The sequence below is a fragment of the Rhamphochromis sp. 'chilingali' genome, assembly GCF_963969265.1.
Source record: "Rhamphochromis sp. 'chilingali' genome assembly, chromosome: 7".
Lineage (NCBI taxonomy): Eukaryota > Metazoa > Chordata > Actinopteri > Cichliformes > Cichlidae > Rhamphochromis > Rhamphochromis sp. 'chilingali'.
In genome coordinates, this window is record NC_137934.1 from 29,699,355 (window position 1) to 29,710,991 (window position 11,637).

The 11,637-nt window shown below is 38.4% G+C and overlaps 1 protein-coding gene across 1 annotated transcript; it reads right to left on the reverse strand.

Annotated features, from left to right (window-relative positions):
* Positions 1 to 843: 843 nt before the first annotated feature.
* On the reverse strand, positions 844 to 11,317 carry rgs5a (regulator of G protein signaling 5a). The gene is made up of 5 exons (XM_080887123.1): positions 11,192 to 11,317; positions 10,445 to 10,558; positions 8,732 to 8,793; positions 2,510 to 2,676; positions 844 to 1,019 (listed from the first exon to the last, which is right to left on the reverse strand). Exons 1-5 carry the CDS (start codon positions 11,233 to 11,235, stop codon positions 855 to 857), a joined length of 552 nt encoding a protein of 183 aa, XP_080743249.1. The 5' UTR covers positions 11,236 to 11,317; the 3' UTR covers positions 844 to 854.
* Positions 11,318 to 11,637: the final 320 nt, after the last annotated feature.

Below are 11,637 nucleotides of genomic sequence, written 5' to 3' on the forward strand. Positions count from 1 at the left end.
GGCCTTAGCAATCGATTTAATAATGACTGTTAGCAACCTCCAGCAACTTCTTTGTACAACTACAGTAGGGGAATACTCATTTTTCTCCAGTTACTCAGCTTTATAGATTTGGAATGCCTTAGTTTTTCAGACCAAATGGAGCAGGTCAGAGACAATAAACTTCTCATCTTCTTCCTCCATCTCTTTTACTTTTTCATGCTACCACCATGTGTCAAAAGTGCATGGTAAACAATGGGGCCCAGCTTACACATAATGATAAATCTGTCTGACAAAGTTCCAACACTGTGATGCAAGTAGTAAGTATATGTTAGGTTATGTTTATAAGGGATTTTTTCAAAAGAATGATTTTCAAATCCCAAACTGAAGAACTAACTTTCTGACCTAGTTAAAGATTTGTCTGGTTTCCATAGAGATTACTTTTACATGTTTTGATATAGATTTAGTGTGTATATTGGTGTGTGTTGGTGCATCCCTGTACTTTTTTCAAAGGAAATTTTGATTTACATTTGAGGTCATGCTAGGAAACCATCAAGTTTAAGAGTCCAAATTTAGGAACGTGCGTGTGTGTGCGGGGGTGGGTGGGTGGAAAGGTGGGGCTATTTCAAAAGGCATTTTTTTCACTTTAGCTGAATTCAAAATGTAATTTTGAAATGTAATATCTATGACATTCACAATTTGGATTTTGGAAAACAAAAGTCTTCCAGATTATAGTTTGCACACACACACACACACACACACACAGTAGTTTATTATAAATATTTAATCGAAATTCTTCATTAGTTTTCTTTTTTTCAAACCATCTAGCTACTGTTTAAAATCTCCCCACCTACCCACCCCTGCCCTAGCTACTCAATTTAGTTGACCAGGAGCTCCTGGTACTGCTCAGACCGGAGGAAACGGCCAAAGGAGTCTTTCTCCATGAGGGCATAGATCCTCTTCTGGGCCAGGTCAAAGGTTGAAGGGGAAAGCTCCACCAAGTTCCTCAGGGTCACATCCTTGGTGAAGTGGTCAATATTGACCTGTTAGAGAGATTTAAGACAAAAAACCAAAATTCTCTCAGAAGCAAGTAAAACTAGGATAAATAAGAGAAGTTGATATAAAATACGGGTGAAAATACGAGTAATATTTTAATATGTTAGCACTAACAGGCAGGCATCTGTTTCTATCTAGCCTAACCTCTCATGCAAATATGTTTGCCAAGACGGTAACGGCAATAACCTGAAATTTTACACTTAAATGTGATGTCACAGAGGCTACAGTCTTTGTTATTTCTAATTTTATAAGGTCATTCTGATCAAAAAGGTAGATCTTATGAAATAAAAACAAGTATTTCTAAAACTTGTTCACTCAAAACTCACTTGGAAGACTCAGTCATGGTTTTCTCCATGTTAGTTACGGAGTGTACCAATGGTGATAAAAGCAACAGATAAATGATTCTTCTTTCTCTTTGTTGCAAAAGAGAAGAATTACCACTGTTCCAAATGCTGGATTGATTCTCAGTTTTAAAAAGTTTGGTTATAGAAGGCTGATGAATATTATGCTTTTGTTTCTAAATAATGCAATTTGAATTCTGCCTCTAACCAATTTTATATATATTATATACAGCTCTCTGTGGAGTGATTGCTAATCTAGGGTGCTATGTGTTTTGGTTGTCATTCTCCTGCTTTTTGTTTTTTAACTTTTCTTTTATTATTTTCAGAAGTTACTTAATCATTCTTAGCCTGGTTTGATGGATTTTCCTTAAGTGGCCCAAACACGCAAAGATTAAAATATGCAAAAAAGTTATGCAGTTGTACCAATGCTGCAAATATTTGTACATTAAGGCTGTTCTGAGTCAAATTTAACCTGTATCTATTTAGATCCACCAGTATGCCTCAAATTGTGGCAAACAATGTTCTTAGTCAGTCTTGAAACTGTGAACCTGTGGACTGTGGAAGGCAGGCAGAGCACAGAAAACCCACACAGGCGGGGGAGAAGTTACAAACACAGAAACGACCCAGCCGAGTTTAAAACCAGGAAACTTCTTGCTGTTTTGGGATAGCACTATTAACTCCACCATGCTGCCTATATCATTATTAAGTATAAAATAATGTTAATATAAAATGATATAATTTAACGTAATGAATTATATTAATAATTGAAGGTTGTAGCGATGGTACTTTGGCATTGTGAAATCAAAAACAAATTCACTCTCAACTTAGGATACAGGATTAATGAGTCATTTAATAATGTCAGATAAACTATTTTTACATTCCAAACAGATCTGTGCTTTGGAATTCAGCATAGACAGTCATTATGGAAATCTTGTCCTGGGTCAGTTTGACCTGGAACATACTGTGAACACATGAAATACTTAGAGTATGGAGAGTGTTAAAGTAAGAGGTCAAGCATCAGTTTCCACTTTGTGAAACAAGCAATGTATGATTAATTTGAAGATTAACTATCTATCATCTTTATGAGGCTGAGCTGATGAAAGAGTAGGGATAGGGAAGTGACATGAGTGCCTGACCTCTCTGGGTCCCTCAGACTGGATAAAGTCTTCGTAGATCTTCTTTGCCTTGGCAGCCATCTTCGCTGGGTTCTTGGTCTTCTTGAAATCCTCACAGGCCATCCAGAACTCGATGTTCTCATCACTGAACTCAGACTGCAGGAAGCTACGGAAGGCAGACAGACCATCTGATAGAGGGAGACACGACAGAGAAGGTCATGAACTGATATGTTATAGGATACAGACTCACAGGTTGTTATCAAAATCTCTCTCCTGGTATGCACTTCACTGAGGAAATATGTTGGCAATTGTAAGCTTCAGTTAAGTTACAGTGACAGTCTAAGTCAAACTAAACATGATTTGAGTATATCCGTTACACTTCAAACATGGCTCAAGAATATGGGTAATGTCATATTCCCGCAAAGACTACAAAGTTAAAACTGGAAATGAACACCATACAAAACGCATCTTATTTTGAAATGGGTTCCAAGTTTGTCACTTAATGAAGAGACTTTCAATTTACTAACGATACAGAGGAGTCAGCTGTTAAGGTGAAATGTCAGAACAGTACAAAAGGATCTCTGCAAATCACAGTATTATATCATCAACCACTGTGCTTATTAACAGCTTTTGTCTACAAAAAGGGACTAATTAGAGAACAGCTTACATACAGCAATGTAGAAAGAAAGGGACTTACATGTGCTATAATGTATCATTTCTTTTTATTTGATGACTGTACGTAAAAAAACAAACAAAAAATAAATAAATTAAAGGAACAGAAAGCTCCAATGTCATTCTAGCAATGGTGACATTGATAAGGAACACTGATAACAAAAACAAAGAAAAAAACTCAACATGGGTTGTTCTGAGTCCACCATTAATATAACTTGTGAGAAAACTGTTTGCGTCCAATGAAAAAATAAAGACTTCTGTTTTTATTCAGTTTGCAGGGCTCTAGAGTGCGACCAATTTGGTCACAAATGCGACCAAATTTTTCAGTGGTGCGACTAAAAACAAAATATTTGGTTGCACCTGTGCGACCAACTGTTCGGGTAGCAAAAAACCCCCCCAAAAAACTGCAACCTTCCCTGTGGTCAACAACAGACACACATTTTGCCCCTATCGTGGACTAAACCAATCAGAGATAGTCAGGGGCGGGACTTCTCTGATTGGCCGTGGTCCAGTTGAAAGTGCAGGTGGCAGTGGGAGGTGAGTAGCTTGAATAAAGCGATATCAATTAATTAAATCCTGAATCGACTTTTAAATATAACTGTGTTTTGCCAGAAACGCCAGATTCTCAGATTAAAGCTCACAAAACCATTTCAACAACAACCAAACAGCAGATGAGAGCAGGTACACGGATTCCACACAAAGACGTAAACACAGACCCGACGCATCAGAATCAACTTTGTCTTTCTCGGCTTTCTCACCCGACGGCCCGTAGACGGACACGCTGTCGGAGCTTAGCGGTTCTGATGCGTCCGGTCCGCGCTGTGATTATGTCTTTTTTGCGCTGATTCTGAGCTGCAGGTTTTATCTCTCTCCAACCAAAATTCACTGAGCCAGCAGCAAAAGAAGCAGCAAACTGCGCTTCACATTTGATCAATGTCGTCATGAATTTTGCTGTTTTGCTTCCACGACTATTAAAATCACACTTCATGCACAGCTAGCACTCTCTCTATCTCTCTCTGTACTTCAAGAACAGTTTCCCGTCTCCAATCTCTGTTTTCTGTATTATTCATTCGCTTATTACCCACCAGTCTACCGTTGTTTACAGCGCTGTCGGCTGCTGTCTTTTTCTTTTCTTTTTCTTTTTTTCACTTGAATGACCTCCGACAAGAAAGGCTATTTTTTCTGTTGTTCAATACTGAAGAAATTTAAACTTTATATGCAGAACATTGTAGAATATTTTTAAGGTTATCTGCTATAAAAAGCCAGACCAGGAAAATCAGCTCCATGTTTTTCTGTGTTTTATTCTCAGTTACTTTCACACAAAGGCATCTGCTGTGATGTTCACAATTCTGATGAAGTCAGTACTGATAAATGATCAGAATTATAATATTTCTGACTGTCTGAGGCTAAATTGAATCGAATCGGGACTTTGAAAACCGGAATCGAATGGATTATAGAAATCAGTGATGATACCCAGCCCTAGTGAGCAGCCTAGGCACGACAGAAGTGGATGTAGCTGTAATAGGAAAAGAACTATTGCTAACTTTTCTTTTAAGTTAAGGCCTGATCCTTCTGAAATTCATAGCCAGTGCTCTGACACGGTGTCATCAATCTTTGAAAGCTGAAAAAGCACAGTGTATCCAGAAAAACACATTATATTATATAAATTATTATAAAATTTGTGTGCACCTAACTTTTTAAAGTTAGGCGTACCGGTACGCCCATGGCAAAAAGTTAGTCTAGAGCCCTGAAGTTTGTTATGGATGGCAGCCAAGACTTAGGAAAAGCTAATAATTTGGATTGTAGAGGAGAAACTCCTCCATTCCCAAGCAGCAATATTTCGTGCTAAAAAATGTAGCCACTTAGGTTGTCTCTAAGAGCACATCCTCTCTAAAGTGACAGGATCTACTTATCAGCTCTTTAATGCTCTTTCATTTAAAAATGCTAAAATCCATGTGCAAACCCAGACACAGTCGGCAGTAATGACAGACTCTACTCTTGCAGAACAACACTCCTTGTCAAACAGTAGAAACTGTTTCCGAACAACTCAATGAGCACAAGAAATGGTTCAAAAGGAGTGTTGACTCAGCCTCTAGATTTTCCAAAGACTAATCCCACTGCATATTAACTGAAATAAGTCTGATCCACAAAGGCCCCAACCTTCAGCCCACAAGGCCCAAAGGATCTATTGCCAGAGTCCCAGAGTCATGGTTTTATGTATGAAAGACTGTTTTTTTGTTAATTTTCACTAAACTTGGGGAATCAAATGCAGGACAGAGATCCAAATGTTTAAGCTCACAATAGCACGTTTTTAGCTGATTCTGGTCTCTGTGGCTAATTTCCCACTAGACTGCTTTTGCAGAGCTGGGCTAAATTTTATGAAGGCTTAAAAAGACTTGTTAATACTTGAGAGCCTGTTGCTGCTCGCATATTAATGCCAAGTGACAGGTGTGTGCTGACTAGCTGTCTGCTGATTACTTCCTCACCCAAGTCACTGAACTGGACCTTTCAACCATGTTTGTGATGTTGGTGTCTTTTGTATGATTTTTCCCAAATTATTGTTATGTGACACATAAGTCTGTGGATGCAGCTTGTGCTAACTTTGCACACCTCCCCCTTGTCCAAATATGGACACTTCTGGCTCCCCCTGCAAAAAGCTGGCAGTGACATAAAACTAAGTCAGTGCTTCAAGGCTGTTTTTCTCAATGCAGTGGGTGATGTCACAGAGGCTATGTCAGTCTTTTGTATAATGTCTGTGGTTACTCCTCTACTTTCTGTTACCACACTCCAGGGAGAGGGTGACAACCATGCCGTCTTTTAGAAAAGGTCAGGCATTTTTCATGAATTAAATCCTAAACCCCCCACCACCCCCCACCAACCCCTCAATAACTGACCACTGTTGCTGTTTTTTTTTAGAAAAATATCAGTCCACCTATACTTTTCTAACTGCTACCTGTTTTCCATTTGTCATACGTCTGTTTTTCCCCTCCTGACTAAAACCATAATTAAAGCATTACATAGCAGACACCTCAGTTTCAAAAGCCTTTATTTGACAAATGAAACTGCCAATGTTACACATTCCATGTCTAAATAGGACTTTACATGATTAAGAAGCTGACAGAATTAATGTAAACTGTGCCTAGATTACAATGCATTTCTGTTGTTACTGATTAAAAGCGGATGGATGGTGTATGTTATTTAGTGGGGCTTTACCTCATACCTTTAAAAAAAAAATCCACAAACAATTAAAAAAAAGCCCCCACAACTTTATAAACATTTAGACAACTACCTTTCAGGAATGTCAAAAAGTAACAAATTGATTATTTATGGACAAATATAAAAGCACTTTGGTTATCACAAAATAATTATCCAAACTAAAGCTTGATAAAACAGCCACTCATTTCCCCGAAGGCCATTGTAGCTCAACACAATGCCTGCAAAAGGTCCCATTGTCTATACAGGCATATGCTGCAAATGATAAGCTTTCTGCTGCGGCCTCAGGCCTTTATCTTCAATCTAAATGGCTAGCTTGATTAAAAATAGCTCAGAGTCCTAATCAAGTTGTTGCTTTTTCTTTTTTTGTCTTTTTTGGAACGAGTACAAGGGCACACAAAAAGCAAAGCGCACATGCACAGGCACAAGTTTGTAAATGAGAGCTGCAGCGACCAAAGAACACAGCCTCGTGTTTAGTGTTTGTGTATCTGCCTTTGACTCGATACTCATGAAATTAGTTTTATTAAGCTCCAGTGAACCTTCTTGCTGATAGCAAGTGAATTATTCAGCAACACGTTTAAAAACAAAACCCCTAAAAATGAAATTACTGTAATTTAAACCAAAATACTATGCCACCAATTAAACCCTTTTTATGTCAAGTGCAATCTTTTTTTCCTTTTTTACAGGTAGTTATGCATTATGTATTTTCTTCATAATATTGACTGTTGTGCGAGGGCGTTGGTGGTGGGGTTGTGGGGGGCAGAGTGTATCTCTGTGCATGAGAGAAAATAATTCATTTACAATCCCAGGGGACTTAACAAGGAAAAGCCATAAAGACTAATGTTAATGCAAAATATCATGTAGATAAATAATCACGGTGTGACAGTTTGCGGCAACTGTGCAATAAATCAGTGCTGCTGGAATCACTTAGACTGCTCCCTAGAGATGTAACCAAAACACCCATAACCTTCCTGGGCTGGTATACACATTTATTCAAGCATACAAACACTGGAGGAACGTACATCTCTCTGCCCCAGACGGTGCTGAAGGAGCCACTTAGAAAGGTTCATTGCCACTCCACTGAGCTCGGTAGAGGAAATGGTTCTCTGTTCACGTATCAGCAACATCTGTATCTAGGGTTTGTTTTAATGCGCAGGGACCACCTAAGTGACTTATTAGCTGGGGAGTTTACACGTAGTACTAAATACCGCTAACCATTAGAGTTAATCATCAGTCTTGCAGGCTCTCAGGCTTTCTGTTCACTTTGCGAGGTAAACAGCCGAGCCAGAAATTGAGTGTTTGCTGCGCATAGTGACTGTAAATATTCCTTTCCCTTCTTCTTACATTTTTCAGCATCTATGCCAAAAACTCTCTTTATATAACTCTGTCCCCTGCAAACTATTTCATTATGTGTATTATGTGTTTTTTTGGATAGATATATAATTAGATAAATGCATTTTATCCCCTTTTTTAAAGATTTAAAGATGTTATATAAAGGTTTTTTTATTCATATTTCACCAAGCTCCTGCTACCCATAGTGTACTGTAAACCCATGCAGAGTGAGCACATAATATTGGATGAGATAAAGATCAAAACCTTATCGTCACCATCTCTCTTATCCAATTAAAACACCATGGCCACATGTAGGTCTTAAGCACACACGTTTGCTGTCATGGAAACCAAAGCCTGCTAGCTGTACTGTTTCTGTTTAAACTGTCTTGCAGACAGACACCAGACCTCAAAGAAGGCATGTTTTCACCCTTTGACACTGATTAAAGTTAAACTACAATGATAGCTCTTACATAATGGAAATGACAGCTTTGGACAGAAGAAAATAATGATGTTCTTCAGGCTTCTCTATGAGTACAACAAAGCAAATTCACTGTGTGGTGCACGTAAAAGGATAACTTTACTTGGAAAATGTTCAATTTTGGGATTTCAGAAAGCAGAATTGTTGGTGTGCATTTCTGGCTTTGCTGTTACATAAACTGAAAGACGTGTGAGGTCCAATATCAAGAAGCAACAACTTTCTTTTTTTTTTTTTTTGAAAAAACACTTTAGAGACCAAACACTTTTTAGTAACAGCCACATCCACCTATTCATGCGGTGCTTTACTTAACACCCTTTCTATCTGCCACACACACATTTATAAGGAGACGTCAGGGGCACTACTTGAACATGTGTACTGGAGGAGACCTTCCAATCCACTCCAACTTCTCAAGCCACAGATGTCACATAAAAAAATAAAACTCAGCCTTTTACAAAAAATAGGCAACAACAAGAAACGCAACAAAACGTTCAGCTTGAGCTTTCTGGTTAAGAAAGTGTAAGTGTGAGAAATAGAGAGGGTTGACTTACAGCTGTTGTTCAGGACCCGGTCCAGACTCTCACGCCATTGAGAAGCCTCTTCAGGAGCAGGCCTGTGTGCACAAAAACACCTCTTTTCAGTCAGGAGGAAAAACAGTGTAAAACTTACCTCAGGAGCTAAGAAGGCTTTCTTTACGGTCTTTAGCTGCCATGTTGTTAGTGCTTGAAGCTTACAATTTAAACTGCAAAAAAACAGTTATTAAGGTAAACTTATGGTACAAAACTGCTTCCTGCACAATGCAGAGACTGCTAAGTGGCAGTAAAGGTAAAATGTATGTATTTATTAATAATCAGGAAACATTTCAGCCTTCTCACTGAATAACTGTACAGACACCTTTGTACATGAGTGCTGATCCAACCCAAAACAATCCTTGACTTTGAGAAATCTCACTCAGACTCTTTTTTTAAAGCAGCCGGTTAGACGTAGATCGTTGTTGATCAACACAGGTGTTAATAATCACAATAATTAAGGCTCAGACCTAAAAAAAAATGCTTCTTTAATTCTTTAGTGTTTGCCTTGTTTTCCTTTGAAAATGGTTGGGGAAAATAAAAATGACTGTCAACAGACACCAAGTAAACCTCTGATGAACTGTTGCCAGACAGCTTCAGAAAACAGGCTATAAATATTCAAACACATTGTATTGTACTGTATTGTCCTTGTCTGAAAAAAGCCAGATGAAAGCTTTTGAACTGAGTTTGCACTATAAGATTTCACATTTCTGCAGAGGAAAAATAGACCGTCTATGTCTGAATCTTTCCCCGTCATTTCCACTGAGCTCCAACTTTAAACTCATTCAAAGTGGACTTTTATTAAAGAAATTGGACAAAGAAGTCAGATTGTGAAACAATGCTGCCTTCCAGTCACCTTTTTAGGGAGCATTTCCAAAGCAGCCTGCTTTTTTTTATGGGGGAAAAATAGTTGGAATAGCTAGTGAGTGACACCCAATCTGTATCTTTAAAAAAAAACAAAGGAAAAAAAGTGTGCTTCAGAAAAAATGAGGGTTAAGAATAAATAATAAGAATTCAAACCAAAGCTTACGGAATAACGAAACATAAATTCGATTTTCTCGATGATATAAGAAAAAAAATGGAGTTCTGACAGCTCAGGCAGGAGAGCTGCTGCGACTGCTGTCAGCCAAACTAAACAAAAAGGTCAAAGGAGCTGCAAGACAAATTTATAATAAATAAACCCAAATAAAGCTTCTGCCACAGCCACATAAACCTTCCTCAAAGCTACACTGTGGCTGGTTTTTAGGTGGTAAAAAAAAAAAAATCATCATGCTTTTACTGACACAAGTCAAGGTCTTTCTAGTCTAGTTATGCTACAATTTATTTAAAACATTTTCCATTATGTTAAAAACAAACATTAAAGGCAAAAGTTTCCCTTACAACACCAAAAGTCTAGGTGTACAGTAACAGAAGACAAATAAACACAAAAAACAGGCATAATTTAGCATCTCATACATATTTTTCCACTACCACAGTCTGTTCAAGGCAATGCATTTGAAATCTCAAGCTTTGTACCGTCACACTCCCAACGTCTGAGCCCACTCAATGTCTGGGGAGGTTTCACTTGATCTCCACATCTTGTACCTGCTTGGGGCTCTGTTCTCCCGCTTTACCATCAATTATCTGGTTAACAGATAATCAGGAAAATACTACCCACATCACAGACATTCAGCCCTCGGAGGGAAAAACACTCACTTCTGGAGCTTCTCCGGTTTCTTTTCAGTCTTCTCAGGGTAGGGGATGATGAGGTCGATGGCATTTTCCGGCTTCTGCAGTAAGACTCCTAATTTCGACTTGATCTCCTTAGCCCTGAATGACAGAAAGAAGAACGGGACAACAACGCGTTAACATCTAACAGTCCGGTCCAGATGCTTATCAAATTGTGACACTGTGATAAGTGTCATCCTCTAACCAGAGTAGTATATTTGAACAGGACACTGACATTACACTCACAAGTAAAAATCTGCTTTAACAATCAGTGTAACACAGCTTCAGAAATAAAGCTGCTAAAACTGTTAAAAAAAAACAAGTCAGGAACAAAACCTAAAATCCAGGTCTTGTTTTTATTTTAGTATTTACCACACTTTTTTTTTCTCTTTCTCTCATTAAGCAACATGCCTGACCTCCTTCAGTGTTTGAATGCTTAAGCAATACACTATTCATCTGTAAAACAATAAAAGCTTTAAAACAAGTCATGTACATTATTCTCTGTGTCAAAAAGCCTGTTTAAAAATAATTTATAGGAGGCAGAAAATAGACCACAAAAGTAAAAACTCATAAAGTGAACTTCTTTTTGCTTTAAAGTGCTTTCCAGTGCATACTGTTAACTTTAATGGCACAGAACTCCCACAAACAGGTTACAAAGCTTAGTCAAACTTTGCGGGATCCAAACCACATCACAGCAACACACTATTAAGATGTAAGCAATGATTCAGTACTCACCTTTCGAGGCAGGTTTGGGGTAAAGCGGCTAATCCTTTGCACATTTTCCAGTGCTTTCAATTGCAGTAAAGAACAAATTCAGTTTTCCTGTTAACCCACAGTCACTCCAGGGTTCCTTTTCCTTTCTGACTCTGCCTTTCAGCACATAGGGAGTTTTATACAGACGCCTTTTGGGCTGCGGGCCAACAGCTAAGCCAATCAGACTGGAATGTGTACTGCACGGGTAGCCTGGCTGAGGAAGGGTGGGTTTTCAGATGTGAATGGCTCTTTGCTTTGAGGTTTTAATTAACTGGTCCAGATACAGAAAGGAACATTAGATTTCACTGATTTAAAGTTTATGTAACAGGGATCTGAAGGTGCTAATCACGGTGTGGTTCCCATCTTGTCAGTGTGTTTATTTTATTTGCAGTGATGCATTTGAAAACAGTTCTTCTGGATTTTGTATT